Genomic DNA, 18632 nt, shown 5'->3' with positions numbered 1-18632 from the left:
AGCAAGCACAGTGACTGTACTTCAAAGCAAAACAAAAACAGGGAAAGCTGGTGATAAGAAAATGAAGGAGAAACCTTGCTCGTTAACATCCTCTAATTGTAAAACCCATTAATATTAAATGGCAATCATAACACTTTGGGGTTTTGTTTTTTTAAATTAAAAAAAAAGCTGTTCATCGAGTTGCCAAAACATAGTTAGCAGTGGAAACATGTAATAAAGCATGTGGTAAAGGTAGTGGAGACTACCTGTTTTAAGATTGGAATTTATTAATGCATAAATATAGAATGGTGTTGAATGTAAAATGCACCTCGAAACACAGACTCCACAAAACCTAGAAGTAAAGGAGGGAAAGAAAGGACGTGACTGCTGTAACATGTACATGTGGATCCATCTTACTAAATTATATGATGGGAAGAGTTTAAAATACAGAACTGACAGTTATCAATACACACTGTTTACATATGATCTCATTATGCATCCATCTTGCATTTGTGCTGTAGAGCTTGCTCAAATGCTTCAGAAACCTGCCTAGGTCCTTGATGAGGTTACCAAAGTCAACTTTTTGAAGTAAAATTAGTATGTTATATCTTCTTCTCCAGGCTTTGAAGTACCCTTACTTTCAAGTTGGCCAAGTTTTAGGACCTCCTCCACAGTATCTGGAGAAACAGACTCCTATTAAACCAGTTCAGCCAACGGAGCCAAAGCCAGCTTTACCTAAACTGGAAACTATATCCAAGCCAGAACCTCTGTCTTCACCTGATGTACCTGACAAAACAGAGCCACAGCCCCTGTCAAAGGTTAACCACCAGCCTCTCCAGCAAATTCAGTTGCCTCAGAATACAGCTAACCAGCAAGTACCAAAACAGCAGCAACCACAGGCACAACCATTTTTTCCAACTATCAATAAAAACTCATCGCCAGTAAGTTGTCTTCAATAAATGGTGGTTTTATTAAAAGTTCTTACTATATTCAACCAGGCAATCCCTTGAAAATCGTCATACTTTTTATTAGAGGAAATACAGATAGATAATTAGGGACTAATTAACGATATAACTGGCCACTCACTGAAACTTTACAGCAAATCAGAAGAATACATTTTTTGTAACAACATTATGTTCATTTATAATAGCCATTACTGGCACGCTGATGCAGTAATATAGTTACAACTATCGTTTATTGACCTTTGAGAAACAATTCACAAAAATATTGTTAGTATACAATAGAGAAGTGGAAAGGGAGAACTTCACTTGCCTCAAGCAGGAAAATACCTGAGAAAGCTCAGAGTCTTGTTTATGATGGTAGTTCTCCAACTACCACCTGTTGGCTGCTAGTAGATAGTTGCAAAGTGAGCAACACTTGTAATCACATGGAACTCGACACTTCGTCCAATTACTAAGCTTGTAAGATTTTTAGCAAGATGAATATTAAACTTTGGTTTACAGTCGTCTTTTTGCTTTCCACTTATACCCACTGAACTACAATGTAAAGTACGTTAAAAATAACAGGTATTCAGAAAATACTGGAAAGGAAACTACAGTCAGATGAAAGGACAGCTTTAAAATCTAATAATTTCTTTGGAAGAGAATGTTAAGGGAAGTCCTGACTAACTTCTGTTATTTGCTGTATTTACTTTGGGGCCGTGGCAATTGGCACTCATAAACCCTGAGCGTGATTGCTGTGAATGTTCTGCACCACTGTGTCCTACTTCTTGACAGTTCCTCTACCACTGCCTAGAGCATGAGTTCAGCAAGATAGCAGTAGTAGAGGCTGAGCACTGAAATGGGTCTGCAAATAGAACGTTAACTTTGCTACTTCAGATAGATTTGAGCAATTTAAGGATGACAGTCCAAAAAAGCTACACTCAAAATACCTGCCAGCATTATTGTTATGTTTTGTGCTTAAAAACATTCTAAGACTATGAGCAAAATAGGCACAACACAATGGGAAAAATTCCCTCAAAGTTCTTAAGCGGTAGTCAGGAAGTGAACTAGATACAAAATATAAAATTTTAGAATTGAATTGAAGCTTTTTTCCCCCCTATTTAAAATAGAAACAAGCAGCTAGTGGCCCTCAGAATGGTGCAGCAGGTCCTAAAAGCTGCAGAAGACGATGGGGTCAGACTTTGGTAAAGGCTGCAGATAGCTGGGATGACTTGGATGACACTGAATTTGGAATGTCATGTTCAAAGAAGCCTAGCATTGCACTGTTAAAAGAAAAGAAAAATAAGGAATGTCTTTTTAGGTAAGTCCTATAATTATAAAATCACAATTTTTTTAGTAAACAGTTTCCAGTAGACTTATAGATTGATTAAGACAAATCTGCTAAAATTTAAGTCACCAAAAGTTTGCAAGAGTGCAAAGCGCTGTATGAGCAGACCAGCTTTGGGTGTGGTGTTGATATAGCGCCAGTAATATCCAAACTGAATCAAATTTGTTTTCAGGCACTGTCTGGTTTAGGTGTTTGTCATGTTATTAAGAAACTGTGTGTTTTACTAAAATCAGATATACTAACTTCATTTCCTTTGTCAGTTAAGTTAGGAAAAGTTCTGCTACACTTATCCACATTTGCTTTTATTCAGTAGTGTTGGATGCACTTTTTTTTTCTTTGAAGTCCCAGGTCAAACTCTCATGAGGTATGAGATTTGGCTGTTACTTTCTGTAAGAATAAGTTCTACTGATGAAGGCAAGATAAGAGAAGAGCTCTGTGCTCTTCAGGCCAGGGTCAGCTTGTGGTATTCTGAGCTGGAGTTGTTGGTCACATTGTTTGAACATTTTGATTTTTTCAGTGTGCCAGAACCAAAAGCTTCATGCTGTATCCAGCCAGGATGGGAAAATAAGGTTCCGATGAGAAATGATTCTGGAAGATCAAATATATCAGCAAAACAGTACTATCTAAGACAATCAAGATATCTACCTGGTAAGGGTAAAAGTCAATATATATGGAAAATACAAGCTGTGAACAATCTATGTACAGTACATTTAAACTTTAGATTTCACACTGGATAATTTCACTTTTCATAACCAGGCTAGATTTTCAAGTTGTGGACTAAATGCCTTTCCCAGAACGTACCTCATCACAATTGATGCAGAAGGTCCTGGCTATGTAAACATGGAAGGGAGCTCAACACTGCTTGTACACCATAAAAATTCACAGGCCCTCTTATGACCAGTAACATATAAAACCCTCAGTAATATGAATCCAAGATCTCTTGAATTCCTAGGAGTATATCCTGATTGACCATAAGCAAGTGTATCTGAGGACTAAAGAAACTACCTGTGTATAAATATATAGTGCATAGTTCTCAGTTTTGCAGTATCAGGAGGTTTGGGGTTTTTTGAACTTTAAAGTTCTGATAAACACAGTTACCCTTCTTGGTAGGAAGTGTTTAGAAATATCAGCCACTTGCACTGGTAGGAATTCACCCACTCACTTCCCTTTCCAAGGCAGTCATCCTCCTTAAAAATAAATAGATAGCTTAGTCTAAATCTGAGTGATTTTATCAGGAAAATAACATGAAATGATGTAATTGCTAGGAATAAGAATGGGAAGGAGAAAGAAAAGGGAATGTTTCCTTCAGTTAGTATTCTGAATATATTGCATAATCAAATTATTGCCTTAGTGTCTCGCTTAGTATCTTTTCTTTATTGCCATGACGGTTTGCACAATTACAGTATGTGTATCATGACTTCTACCATAATCCACATATGAGAATTTAGGTGGCTCACAGAGGAGTTCCTGATTGTCAGGCAAGTTGTTTTGTTACAATGTATCACTAATTTCTCAGGAATTCATTAGGCCACTGATGACTTCTGAATATGAAATCCCTTCTTGAATGTTAAATAGGATGCCCAGAGACTCAAGAGTTTAAGTCCAAAAGGAAGAAAAAAAAAAAGGGGGGGGCGGGGGGGCTTCCCTATCTAAAGGTAACACAGATGGAAAGTTCATCTCTATTTCTTAGCTTTTTTAATCTTTCTTTTTTCTTCTAATGTCTCTCTGGTTTTAGTGGAGTTTTCAATGAGAAAGGCATAGATGTGAAAAATAATTAATATCAGCTCTTAAGAGAATATCAGCTCCAAAAATCATATTTGTTATTTATCTGTATTACTTTAGTTCTGTTACCATTAGATCTGGGAGCTGCTTTCATGCTGTGTAATCCCATTAACTCTTGTAATGCTCGTAACACGCTGAAGTAACAAGAACCTCTTTGTCCTACTTTTGAACTTATCCCTTGAAGAAATAGTTTATTTTCAGCCTTGAGAACCCTAGGTTTTGATAGGTATTTTTAATTTGCGTTGTTTGAGTGTCAAAAATATCAATAATGAGATTATGGTTTTATAGAAACCAAGTAACTGTACTAAAAAGACTTTTAAAAGTTCTCTTGAAAGCATGAAGACAATTGTTCTTAAATCAATGTCTCTAGTTTTCATGGTTTGGCTGAAAAATCTAATCAGTGGACATTGTTCTTTTACGTTAATGGTGTTTACATTATATCACAAATAATTCAGTGTTGGTTTACTGCTCTAGAAATGTCAATTTTTCATTGGTTGAATTATGTTTGAAAATTGGTATTTATAACACTTTCCATAATTTGTTTTCTAAGGTGTAAACCCTAAGAGTATCTCTTTAGTAGCAGTCAATAAAGAAGGATCACATGGAACCTGGAACAACCAGTTGTTTTCTAAACCGCTGGCACATACTGGAGGAGGAGTGACTTTCAACAGAAATACTACAGGTAAAAGTGTAATTAAAAGCCGTCACATTATATCTCATCATACTTCATTGAATTAATTTAGTTAAGACCATCTGGTTTAACTTCTGTTGTCAGCCTTAGCTTCTAGGCTAACATTTTTTTTGTTGTTTTTTTTGTCCATAATCCTCTTAGACCATTATTTTACTGTATTAATTTAAGCAAATAGTTTGACCTCATTACTGCCTGGTCAGTGTGCCGTGGAAGACTATCAAACAGCAGTCTCACATAAGAAAACAAGATGGTGGGTAGTGTGCTCATGTAATAACAGTACTGCCCAATATTCTAAACATGTCTTTTAACAATCTGCTAGCCTTGTCCTAAATACTTTGCTGCATGAAAAGTCCCCTTATTTTCAGCAAGGAACTTTCAATAAGGTGCCTTTTGGTACTACGTTTTGTGAAGAACACCATTATCAACGTTTTATAGAGTGAAGACTAAGACTAGTTAAATGGCTTATCTAAGATTTCACTGAGGAAAGCATCAGGTATCTTCTGACCACCAAGCTCTGTACTTTAAGTACACAGTCCCATCACCCTGTTATGGGAGGTTACCTGGTTAACAACTTTGCAGCCATTGTCGAACTAGCATGAGTCGCACCCAAATACCTTAATGCCAATAAACCACTTAGCCTTACATGCTTGTACAGAAAGAACTTTAGAAGGTTTGTTGATGTGCAGATGCTGCGCCCCTTTTTAATAGAACTTTAGTAGCCATTCTGCAGTGTCAACAAATCTGATTTTCCCTCTGAAAGTCAGGTGAGCTGTAAGTCGTTCATCTGAAATTGTGTGAAAGATTTTAGGAAGTGGAAAAATAACAGCACCTACCAGAATTTTGATGGAATAGAACAGACTTTTTAAGCAATCATCACATGTACCTTTTTCTTTTCCGAAATACAGTATCTGGGTGCCTTAGAATTAATATACTCAAAAAATAGTCTTGCAAGGGAATTAGGCACAAAAAGGCAAAGAGCTGTTTCCAAAAGTATGCATCAATAAGCTAGACATCTACCTACTGAATTGCACTGAAAATAAAATTAAGATGAATGCTAATGGTAAAAATCCTGCTTTTGTCTTACTGGCTTACTTTGGGTATCTACCAAAAGTTTAAAGAAAAAACCCTAAAACCGATTATTTTGTATGTTTGAAAATACTTGGTATTATTTCCATCAGTATCTTAAATTGCATGCGATGTTTCATATACTGGGGAGGCAACAACATTTAAGACAGATACACATGAAACCAGGATAGCTGGAGCACCGATCGCGGAAATAACACACATGTAAATTATGTATGCTTTCTTTTTTCATATTGACAGAATTGAAAGTTGACACTGTATGCTGTTTACTGTTTAAATAACTATGTTTAGTGTATTTAAGTGCTTATTTTTTGTCCTCATCCACAACATTGCCCTAAGGTGAAATAAGATAAGAGCAAATAGTTACAAATACTTTATTTATGAAGAATTGTAAGGTTATGATCAGTCAACTTTGCAGATACACCTGAGTGCTTAAACTTGTGATTTATGTATTTGTGTGACTGGAATGTGATTGCATTGTTGGTAAACCACATTTTTATTCCATTATTAGAAAGGACCTTGTAAAGTAACTTGTTAGAGTAACATTTCCTGCTTGAGAAAACATAGGAATGAGACGTTATAGTTACAAAAATGTCAGATATTTGTCCTTTCTTGCTTTGTTTTCCCTCATTTCTTTTACATCACCTAGCCAGGTTCTTCATACACTTTTTCTAAAATTCTGTCTTTCTGTCTTTTTCTTCCTTTCATTTTCTTTGTCTACAGATGAGAACTTAATTATACCTATTGAAAAGCTATCATGCAAAGAAAGGTTGAAGGAAAGATTAGAGGATCCAAAAGGTAATTTATAGCAATTATAGCCTGGTTCTTTGCACATTTCATATTTATGTTTTACATTTTCTTGTAAAAATTGCACTTATACTGCAGATTCCAGGTGATCATATACTTCATTTTCAGTTGTAATCTGTTTTGTCAAACCTTGCTCTCTTCATTGTGACTTCTTCTGGACTCTTCGCACTTATTGTGCTTTAAAAGACAAGGAATATTTTGCCCTAATTATAATCCACAGCATGTCACTGCACTGTTGCTGGATAATGGTGAAGAAGCGATCCTGAAGCAGCAGCATGTGCATCTCTCCTGAAGGACTGCTTGTTCACAACAGCACTTGGGACTTGCATCATTGACTGCTTTCTGATTCTCTATCTGTTACACCAATTTTACAGCACTATGATTGCATAGATTTTGGTGGAGTTACCTGAGTGTAAGAGGGGTGGAAACTCAGGTTTCCAGGCAGCCTAGTTTGTGTCTAAACACATTGTTCGCTGCGAGCATTTTAAAGCTGCTGGAATGTTTCACCTCTCCCAGTTTCTGGCCCCTCTGGTGTGTACTGCCTGTGTGATATGTCTCATTGCAGCTATTCATAGGGGTTTTTTAACTCACTACCCAGCTCAAACGATTCAGTGACTTTATCCTTTATGAAGAATCAGGTATGTGTTGTTTGAGGGTAGGGGGTACGGCCTGGGCCACGCTTATACTTGCTGACATCATGGCCATGAATGCTTGCCTATACACCTGCTGCCAGACCTCCTGGATGCCTCATGGATGAATACTTCTATAGCAAGAACCCCTTCTTTTGTGCAGCAGTGGTCAGAGGTAAGGAACTGTGCTTTTCAATAGGATTTTTTTTATTTGTAGTTTTTCTGTTATTTTATACTGAACTTTTTTTTCCCTCCTTCTCCTTCCCTTGTTCTCATCCAACAAAAGACCACCCCTTCAGACCTCTCAGTTTCACCTAGACTGTTCCTCCTGGCTCCACTCTTCCATTTCCTGCAGAAGGGTTCATAAAGGACATTGGACATCGAGAGGTAAGGAGAACCAAAAAATGGTTGAGCAATTTTTGACAGATAGGCAGCTTTGCTGAGCTGTAGATAAGAAGCAGACAGAAGTAGTCTTTTTGAGGTTATATTAATTGAGGCCTGTTATGTTCTTATTTTCAGACCTCAGAATTTTAAGGAATAGCTACTGAGCTGTCACAGCTATGAACCACTCCCAGTGAAATAATTAGGAACTGGGGGAATAAGAGAATGTGTGTGTATGTGCACAGGCAGGTAAACAAACCACTAAAACTGTGTTGCTTTTCTTTTTCAGGCAAATTCCTGAAAAGGAAGAACTTAAAGACTACGAGAAAGTTAAATTTTATTAGAATACTTTAATAAAGTTGTATTTTTCACCAGGACTTTTGCGTCATTCTTTACTGTGCTGGAGACCGGCATCAACTGGACACAGGGAAACCACATGGAGACCCAGCTATTTGCAGGACTGATAGAAGTGACAGGTTGAGGAGGCTGGCAAAACTGAGTTAGCTGAAGGCTTTTTTTGTTAGTGCTCCTGAGCAGGGAGGTATGCAATGACCCAACACAGCTGTAATTAGCTGAGGATACCTTTTTGGGTTTGTAGATGACCAATTTTGCAGCTTATAGATCCACTGCTCTGAGCTCTGAAATTATCACAGAGGACTGAGAGTGTTTGTGTGAAGAGGAACATTTTGGGATTGCACTGAGGCCAGAGATTTAGGAGACAGAAAAACTGTCAAATCAGATACTGCATGTTTTACTGCAGCTACCATTGCAACCATGCTGAATATTACTATGATAAAAATGCTCACACTTGATAAAGGTCAAATTAAAACTGCTGTGTATGGCCTTGTAGTTCAGAAATTTAACACTACTGAATACAGAACCACACCACTGGAGAAAAGCATTTCTCTCTGGACGTTGTGCCAGCACAGTCTTAACACTGTCCCAAGTGATGACAGACATGGAGAAGGTAAGAAATTTTCTTGAAGCAGTGAGTCTAAATATTGTAACAGATCCCTCTGCCATTGGACAATGATTTCAGTACTGATTTCGTGTGTAAATGCACAGTGTTTCTCAACTTCCAAATGAGGATGGTTTTGTCAGCCTTCCCAAGGTAGCACTGCTTTAAAGAAAGATCTGGACCAAAACTAGGTACAACAAAATTATAACCGGGGTTAAAGAAAGAGGGTAATTGGGTCTGACTGTTATAGCAGGCCTTTAACTGTGGAACCAGCAAAGTCAACTTCAAGTGGTGCACTACTTCCCACAAGACCCTTTGGTTCCATTATTTTAGATAGATTTAGGCCGAACATGTTGAGCACAAGAGTACTGTTGAGCGCTAGTTTTCAACTACTGAAGTGCTTAAACCAGCTTCCAGCAAAGCAAGTAGCTGTAAGTAAGATCCTGCCTTTCTCTAAAACTCAGTGTAAACCCTTCTATGTGGTCTAAGTTTAATGAAAGTACTAACAAAATGTTCATCCTGCTCTCGTCTTTATTCCCGCTGAACTGCATATCAGATGTACTGGATCTGCAACTTAGTGAGTTTGTTAGGGGCTGTAAAGGGTCCAACTAATACACAGAACAAAGAATGTATATATACTTTTTTTTCAACAGGGAGTTGGAAAAAACTAGGGAGTTTTTAAAGAACACTCATACTTACTCTTGTGGTACTGCAAATGTATTTTGAAGTGACTATAAAAACTAGGCAAGGTTTCCTGTATGCAGCTGAAAATACTAAAACTCTGTAATGTCAACAGGAAATCCTGGCTTTGTAAGTGGTGCTGCTTACAACCCATCAGGAGTATATATCCCTTCCTGTCATAAAAAAGAGGTTGGATCAGCTGGACAACGGATACAGCTAGCTCCTCTTGGTGCACCTGCATCGGGTAAGGAACATCCTTTTACCATACATACCTGAGACAAAGAGAAATGTTCATTTCCCATGCTTCTTAAAAGATTTATTAGCCCTTAGTAAGGTTTTCCTCCAAGTTTTGTAAATAAAATTCTTGGGCATAAATTGTTCTCAACATACGTAAATTGAATGTAGGTGTCTAGAGGCAGTCCTGATACCCTGAGAAACTATTGCTACTATTGTTTGTTACGTAAAAGAGAAAATAAAGGTGCAAATGTTTTGTAATTCTAGAAGGTTTGGACCATTTGCTAAACTACTGTTCATTAGTGGTGAAGGGCTAAGCAGAATTGTAAAAGTACTCCACAACTCTATAGTAATGGTCATGTAGATTAGACACAAATATAAATCCATGATTTATGTAGCTAGTAGGAATCGGTGCAGTCATCAACTAGTAAGTATGCAAAATACATACATTCAGGTTTTAAAAAAAGCCTTATATTTGAGTGGATTTGGAGGAATTTTCTTGACAGTGACTTTAATGTAGCTTGGGGCTGTCTTGTGTGGGTCTTTAATCAGTTTAATGTCACTTAATGCAACTGAATTATGCCGATCCGTGCTTACAGTGACCTCCACAACTTCAGAAAAAGGCAAAGACCTTCATCAAGTGACTTCGTACATTCACAAATAATGTTACAGATACGGTATAAGCAGTTAATTAAAATTACTTGCTCTCTTATTTACTGGCCCTATCTAGTTGGTTTGTGGTTTCTGCAGTGGTCATGTAAGGCAGGTTTTCACTGTGTCTTCATCTCACTATGTTGGCTATGTAAGTCTGTGGGTACTGAGATGACACTACTCTTGTACCCATGAAGTATCACAAGAGTGCTTTGTGACATCAAACTTTCAATGTTGCTACATTATAGAAGATAAAAGCCAAACAAGAGAATGCAAATGACCAGTTCTTAATAGTTATGATACAGTAACAATATAATAGCTGTACATTACATTAACAAGCACATTAAAAGACTGTTCCATTCATCAGTTAAAAACAATGTGAAGCCTGTTCTGAATGTAACTGTTACCTTGGATCCTCTGCGGTATGGATGACATTCTGAGCACCTTCTTTGTTGGTATGTTTCTGATTCAGAGAAGATGAACAGAAGTGCTCAGGATGCAGGAGAAACTGGTTTGTGAGCGAAGATTTAAAGCTGTTGTCCAAAACCCAGCAGCACACTTCTCTAGTTACTTCAGAGGAAATAGCAAGGCCCTAAACTAATCATGAATTGTTTAACTAAAGGGCCTATGGCAGACCAATCTGATATGGTCCTGCTTAATAATGTTGTCTTTTTGCTGACTTGCTCTTTTGAGTTACCTGTTCCCCTTAGGAACCTGCAAGTGACTTCTGAGAAGGAGAGAGGGAGGGAGGGAGGGAGGGAGGGAAGGAAGGAGATGGCACGCATATATAAAATACACTTGGATGTATGCATATTCTGAGTCTGAGTTGATCAGAAACCCACCAGGGAAGGCTGGAGCTGCACTTCATTATCTTATCAACTCACCGCTGAAACACAACAACGAGAGTTTTGATTTGTCACAGTGTGTGGATCAAGAAGTTCACAGGAGGACAAAATCTGCAACTATCTCTAGACCGCTGTGAATAGTGAGAATGAAAAGGAATTACTTATGGTGATCCAAAGGGAAATAAATTCACTGTTAATCTGTAATTAGAAATGGCAAATGTGTAGTAAAAGTCAGAAAGGCTGGCAGATGGAGGTCAATTAAGAGGCTCTTCCATGTCCTGGAGAAGAGCAAGAATCCTATTGCTGAAACCCCTCACATTTAGCCTAAACTCTGCAGACTTGCATGGGAAGAGAGATAAGGATGAAGCAAATGGCAGGTTTTTATCTCCTATCTGTCAATACTTGAACATTAACATTTTTGGTGACCCTTTGCTTTGTATTATCCAAACTGAAACAAGTTGTGCTCCCAATTGTTTTTGCTCTCTTCGTTTGTTAAGTTTTTTAATGCCATAATTTAAATAATTTAATGTAGTAAAAAAGATAAATTTCTCTGAGGAAAATGCAATGCCAAGACCCAAGAAAAGTGACCTTCATTGCCAAGAGAGGGTAGGCTGGAATTGTACTCGCTGATGAAAGACAGGGAATGCCAGCCTACAATAAAAAGGAACAGCATTAGTTTTCAAAGAGGTGGAGACCTGACCCCCAGTTTCAGGTCCGTGAGATTCCTCCTTTTTAAATGTCTTGATGGGTTCAACCCACTGTTGAAAAATACCACCAAAAATAGGTGGGTTTCCATAAGAAACAGAATGATACATAGGCACCAAAAAAAGAAGTATTTTACCCATAACATGTTAAATTAAAAAAAAAAAAGTATCAGTAACATCTAATAAAAGAAGACTAAACTACAAAGTAGGAATGCAAGGGGCAAGACATACTTTAGGAATGCTAAGGAAACAATGGTAAGGTATAGCAGGAGTATATATATTTCTTATATATACAAATCCTAATAGGATTTCTTCTTATATGTAAGAGAGGTCCCAAATGACTGACTTTAAAGGCTTGGAAAAATGGCAGAATTGGTGATGAACGTGAAGAAAACCATGAGCAGTCAGCCCCTGCAGCAGGGCAATTACTTTAATCACATGAAGCTTGAGGAAGTAGTGACTGTCTATCTGAAATGCAGAAAGGGGAAATCTGAGTAGGAAGGCTGGGAATATAGTAGTGCACTACTACCAGTGCCTGAAACCAGGTGGATGCCAGTATAAGGGATAAAAAAACGCAAGGACTTGGAACAGACCCTCTGAAATCGATAGAGAAACAGGAAATGGAGAGGAAGAGGACTCGCCACCAGGTATCCTAGGAGTTCTCAGCTAAGCAGGAGGGGAATAAAAGGCATAAAATCCCAACAGGAACAAGAGAGTCTCCAGAAGCTGTCCTTCAGTCCAGGCTGTTTGGGTTTTAATAAGTTTAGCAATGTTATAGTTATATGCTTTTTCAAATATTTGAGATAGAGGAAAGAACACCTCCATTCTGTAGCCGTTTTGTAATAGGAGATACAGTTGTAGACATACACATCAGTTTTTCCACTGAATTTCAGTCTCAGTGTTTTCCCAAGGGATTGCTCCAAAACAAGTATCCAGTAGATGAGAATTACTAGTAAGATAAACTATAGGAAACATTAACCTTATCTGAAAACAAGCATAGACAGCATATCAGAGACCAAAGCATCCTGCTGTGTTAGCATCCTTGAGTACCACAAGTCATCTTTAAGCTCTCGTTCTTTTATCTGTAAAGGAGTGAAATACCTGTTGAGTCCTAACTAATTCTGAGTTCTTGTTCCTTTCAGATTATTCCTGGAAAACCAAAGCTGCTCGTGCTCAGTTACCAGGTCCTACTTTCAATTCAGCAGCAAAAAACGTGACTGTTTTAACTCGCTCACCAACAATTCAGCCAGTACATGGAAGAACAGACTGGGTGGCCAAATACGGAGGAAACAGATAGAAAATGCCATCCTATGTAGATATTGTGTGAGCTATGTTCAGTTCTCCTGCACTGGAAACCTGAAATGCCTATTTGCTCTCACTTTTCCTAAGACTATGCAGTAGTAAAGAAGAAAAAAAGACCTTTTGTTCTATTACCTGTATAATACATATAATACCACGTAAAATACTGGCTATAAAGTAGGATTTATTGAAGTATTGCGTAACTTATATTGCCAAAACTACTGAGAAGTAGATTTCACTCGACGTTTTTCTATAGATGGATCTCCTGTCCTCGTACTCTTAAAACAACTGTTATGGTTGTTCGCCCAATGCAACATCCTCTATTGGCATATGCTTGCTTTCAGGTACACAAGCAGCTAGAAGCAGGGCTAAAGCAGGGCGGCAGCAGGCTTTCAGGTCTTGGGCTGGCTCCTTACCAGAAAGATGAGAGTGAAAGCACAGATCGGGCTTTGTGAAGACCACCACACTCTCACACAACTTGTACCTAAGAGTTACTTAGGGTCTGTAATGTGCAAATACTCATAATAGCAATGAGAACTTAACTCCTCGTAGCGGGACATAAGCAATCCACTGATAAATACTAGACAAGGAAGGTCTAAAAACTTGGCCCGTATATGGCTATAGAATGATACAGCAATATTGGAAAATAGTTAAACAAGTACTGAACGCTAGACTTTCGTTGCCGAGCTGTAGTGAAGCCTAAAAATTAGATTCTACTGTTATAATTAACTTATGACCATTTTTGGTCGAAGATCTGTGGAGATTTGTATCTGTCCTGTCAACGGAGGGTCACAGTGACATTTTAAGGAGCCTGAATCACTGCAGTCTGTCAGTCATTTTAAGGGTGAATTAGCCAAAAAGGCATGAATTATCAGTAAACTCCTGTTTCTACATGTCTTTATTGTGTGATCAAACTAAACTACACAAGTTGAATAAGCTACATGAGGGAGGATATTGGGCTGTTCTTCAAAGATGTTGCTTTCTGGTTTAGATCTTAAAGGCCAACTTAGGTACCTAAAAACACACATCAACTTTATTAATGCAATACCTCACTGTTTATATGCTCATTCAGTACCTTCCCTGGCTTCTGTGCTAAGTTTTATAGTCATATCCCGCAAAGGACCTTCCAATGTACAATAAATTGTTTTTTAGGATGTTGAGCTAGGCTACTTCTGTTAACAACTGCATTTAGAATAGATGCTTTAGACCTAGTAGTTACATTAAACCTGCCATTTTAAAGTACAAAATTAGTATGTTCTTTAAGGATGTAAAGCTGTTAATGATTACTTTAAGCATTGTAAAAAAGAAATGTATTTGTGTGGCTTTTATAACTGCATATAAATATTTAAATTCCTGTTGTTGACCTAATGTGCCATAATATATGGGTTATGTTAACTTACTGGAAATCAATTTAATCTAAAACAGTTGTACCAAAAAGTCAAGTATTCTGTTATGAAAATCGCACCTAAAGAAAATGCCACTTTAATACTGGAAGAGCTATACAGAGATAGGGATATCTGGTTAGTAATGCGCTGGGGACTTTAATTCAATTGCCATTGGTCTAGGCTTAAGTATTTGTCATTCCCTTAGCATTAACAGATGTCCCTATGCTATTTAAATGCATCTTAATTTATCTGTAGAATAGATCTGTAACCGGCTATGGCAATGAAGGACAACCTCAGACTTTCTGTAACAGGCATAAATGCACTGGTTTTATAATTAAAAAACGAGAGAAATGAATCACTCATCTCTAGTACAAGATGTCTGAGACTTAGTTAAAATCACAGTCTGGTCAAGGAATTAACTAATAATGTGTCCATAGCTCACATGTCCATAAATCACCTAGAGCAGAAAAATAAATAGGTACTATTTATGGCACTAAATATGGCTAGAAGAAACATGCTGTTCTTACCATATGCTGATGAACATTGAAACGGCTTTGACATAACTGTAACAGCCTTTACTTGTCCATAACTAAAGCATGACAAGCGCTAAGAAATTTTTCTTGTAAACAGCAAGAAAAAACAGTCATAAGAGGCTGATAGGCTTTGTACAGTCATTTTAACTGCGATTCATTGGTACACATTGAACTGTTAGTGCAGAAATGCCATCTAATGCTCAAGAAATTTAGTATATACTGATAAAGTTCCAAGGGGGTAAAAAGTGTGTAAGGCTCAAGCTTTTCTCTCCTCCCTTTGTCTGGATTACTACTGTTTCTCCTGAACTGAAAAGTGGTAACTAGAGTTCTACCAGCAGTTCTCAACTCAAGCTACTGCTTTCCAAAGCTCATGGAACAGCAGCAAGGCTTAACACTTTGCTCTAAGAGTTTAAAAGCTTATCAGTCCAATTCCCGGCTTTCTATTGTCTTTATTCCATTAAAGGACAACTGCAGCCCAAACGTGCGTTACCCGATTTGAGACCAGCATTGTACAATTAGAAAACTGATGGATCGTGGCTCTTCTCAGCTTATTGCAGGGGATGCATTTATGTTTGCATCTTACTTCCACAGAAGATAACCGCTTCAAAAGCAATATGGAGAGGCAAATAACCTGTACGGTAGTTTAAAGAGAAGTGTATTAAATACTAATGTCTGGCTTATTAACCTGTTCGAGCTAGGGCAAAGACATTCAGACACCTGCCCACCAACGCTGGGTCCACAGCCTGGGATTAGGCACTTAAAAGGATGATTTATAAACAAACCATCTGTTGTCCTGCGCACCCCTTGTTTCTACGCAGGGAGGGTAAGAGAGCGAAGTAAATACGGGTGAGCACCTGAAGCTGAACTCTGCAGGCTGACGAATAAAGGCTCTAGGAAGGTGCCCTGAGTACAGTTCACGCCCAAGAGCTCTCGCTGCCTGTGCTCAAGCCAGCTCTGACCCAAATTGTGTGGCCTGGGAGCAGGCTGCTGAGACCCATGCCCTTGCCGGAGCTGTGCGGCAGCTGTGCCCATGCCTGGCCCATGTCCCTGCGGAACTGGAACGCAGCCCGCTGCCTTGGCATCCTGGCTTGACCGCGGCCCTGCCTCATCACTGCGACCTGCCTGGCAAACCACTGCTCTGCTGGCAGAGCCTGGCTACTGCCACCGGACTAGCTCTGCACCTCCTGCTCAGGCAGTGCGGGGTCACTGCCCTGCCCGTTTTGCTGCAACAAGGAAAGAGGGAAGGAAGACCACAAGATACCACCCTCCTGCTAAGGTACTAGCCTGATATTTAGAGAACTCTGAGCAACTCCAGAGTCTCACCAATCTAACAGATCGATCCCACTGCTTCCATCTCTCCCAGTACCAGCCACCAAAGAAGAACGGTTGAGGAAATCGAAGCTCAGGATCTGTGCAGAAAGGGACGCAAGTTAAATGAGACCAGAAAAGGGATACACTACCATCTATGTGTAGCTCCCAGGATTACTTCTGCTTGGCAGGTTTATATTTAGAATGATTTCAGGCATCAGGGGAATCAGCTGAGGACAAAGACTGATCAACTGAGCCCTTCAGTCTTTAAATAAACTTTCATAGAGCGTTTTTCAAATCTGAAATAGATGATTCCTCTCAGAAAAAAAAAAAATGTATTTTAATGTAACACTTGTCTGAACATATGGTCTGTATGCTTTTGTTCTCTGTACTTCCTCCCAGTTCATGGGATTTTTATATTTACAAGTCACTAGATTCAGGGAATGGAATAGAGATAATTTACACAATCCACGTTCACAAATATATCCAGACACCCTGCGGGAAAGGCACCAAACTGTATCAATCCAGATGAACAATTAAAGAAAAAAAAATAGTTGTGTAGAACACAGAAGTTTGTAATAATGATTTGTTGGTTTATTTAGAATAACATTTTAATTCTCATGAAATGCAAGAGCTATGCCTACAGTTCAGCATTATCTAATAAAGCATATTTTTGATTTATGAATGATAATCTGTAAAAGTGAAACGATGACATTTAGCTGGGCACTTTTGCTTACAAGTAATTGCAAGTAACAGGTTTGCCTTCATTGCATTACAGCAGAACCTTGACAGCCTGCTCTGTGATTGTGTTTTGTGGGACCAGGTTCTAACGCACAGTGCTGGGAGAACAAAGTCCCTGACTGACAAACATGATGACCGGATAAACTGGCAGGGAAGTGGAAGGGGAGAGGTGACGTAATAAGCATGTTTGTTATATTAATTACTAGTGAGAAATTGGCAACTCCTCTCCCCTCGTTTTAGAGGTATAGATGATTTTAGAATGACAAGTCCAAATGTACATTTACGCTTCAGTCCTGCAACTGTCTGTATGCAAGTGCCAAGAGGTCTTTGCCTGCAGTAAGTTGCAGGACCAGAAGCCAAACTAATGCTATACTCATATTTTCTTGCTTCGCAGTGCAGAAAATGTTAAGACAAATACCATTCTGGAAGACATAACAGGGATCTCAATGTTGGTTCTTTAAAAACACAACCCACATGCGTTAGGATATGAAAAATACCATGCACAGACAGCAGTGCCTTTTCCACTTTTGTGTAGCACATTTAGGCAGTTGCATTTTCAGGCTTCTCAAATCACGTATCTTCAAGGGACTTGATGCAGACTTACGGCTCAAGAGGCTTTTCCATGATCTGCAATCCAAGCCGTCCAACCATCAGTAAACTGTTGAACAAAACAGTTGTTATAAAAAAAGGGGGGGGGGGCAAAAATCCCATAAAGAACAAGAAGGAAGAAAACATTGACATTATTTCATTTAGCTGAACTCCACCGTAAGACTTCATTTTTCACAGAACTTACCACGTAACATTTTTAAAACAATATAATCCACAAATAAGTTAAATAAAATGCCTATTAAAAAATACAGACAAGAACAAAAGACAGGTGACTACCTGGTACCAGCAATTATCCCTGGCATCGCTTTTCTGGAGTTGTAAAATCTCATTCCCATAACAGCAGACAAGGTTCCAGACGCCACTGTTGAAAAGAAGCCCAGTCAGATCTATCCGAAATAGAGACACCAGCGCAGCACTGCAACGCTTGGACATTTAGCGGTGCCAACCAAAGAGGCCTATGTCTACAGAGAGGAACGCCTCCCTCCTCTCCACAAGGAAGCATATGCAAACATTTTACTTATTTTTGTTGAACAGTAGAGCTGTTGCAAGCTTCCCAGCAGCTTTGGTAAGCACGCTCCACTGCTCATTAGAAGCGAGTAGATCTCATCAGGGTTGAGACCACTGCCTGATCGCCCACAACCTCCAGTCCTCCGGGCAGATCACTAACTCTCCCTCAGTTTCTCCTTGCTTGCAGAAGAACAATTATTTCCTTGAATACAGATAGGCTCAAAACTGCCAGAAAGCTGGGACGGTGACAAAGTTCACTATGTGGGAGGCAAATATTATTACAGTTCCCATTTCTCTGTACTGGAAGGTGGCACTAAACACTACAACTAGAAATAAAACAACCCCACCTGAACATATGAATTAGCAAACAGAAAGCAATCGAAGGGATCAAACTGAAAGAGCAACTAACATTTTAAACATTACTCCAAATTATTTAATCTCAGTCTGGAAAAAAAATCCCATCAATATTCACATAAAATCATAGAATCATTAAGGTTGGAAAAGACCTCTAAGATCATCAAGTCCAACCGTCGACC

The 18632-nt window shown here is 38.7% G+C and overlaps 2 protein-coding genes across 5 annotated transcripts in view; one reads left to right on the top strand and one right to left on the bottom strand.

Annotated features, from left to right (window-relative positions):
* Positions 1-17155, top strand: part of MAK (male germ cell associated kinase) — a 33856-nt gene extending 16701 nt beyond the window's left edge. For 3 of the 4 annotated variants that reach the window (XM_019470613.1, XM_009273686.1, XM_019470615.1), the window contains 7 exons: positions 600-920; positions 2051-2241; positions 2786-2916; positions 4601-4732; positions 6548-6622; positions 9396-9524; positions 12857-17155. In XM_019470613.1, coding sequence (XP_019326158.1) covers positions 600-920; positions 2051-2241; positions 2786-2916; positions 4601-4732; positions 6548-6622; positions 9396-9524; positions 12857-13011 — 1134 coding nt within the window. In that variant the 3' untranslated portion in view covers positions 13012-17155. Of the gene's footprint in view, positions 1-599; positions 921-2050; positions 2242-2785; positions 2917-4600; positions 4733-6547; positions 6623-9395; positions 9559-12856 lie in introns of those variants that run through there. The other variant, XM_019470614.1, reaches the window with a different exon arrangement.
* The window catches only part of LOC103894364 (transmembrane protein 14C-like), a 7934-nt gene continuing 6118 nt past the window's right edge, over positions 16817-18632 (bottom strand). Inside the window, exons 3-4 of the mRNA XM_009273727.1 lie at positions 17866-17950; positions 16817-17638 (exon numbers count right to left, since the gene is read on the bottom strand). Coding sequence (XP_009272002.1) covers positions 17581-17638; positions 17866-17950 — 143 coding nt within the window. The 3' untranslated portion in view covers positions 16817-17580. The remainder of the gene's footprint in view (positions 17639-17865; positions 17951-18632) is intronic.

The sequence above is a fragment of the Aptenodytes forsteri genome, unplaced genomic scaffold (assembly GCF_000699145.1).
Source record: "Aptenodytes forsteri isolate BGI_AS27 unplaced genomic scaffold, ASM69914v1 Scaffold63, whole genome shotgun sequence".
NCBI lineage: Eukaryota > Metazoa > Chordata > Aves > Sphenisciformes > Spheniscidae > Aptenodytes > Aptenodytes forsteri.
The sequence above is the reverse complement of the archived record's forward strand: the minus strand, read 5'-3'. Positions and strand labels throughout refer to the sequence as shown.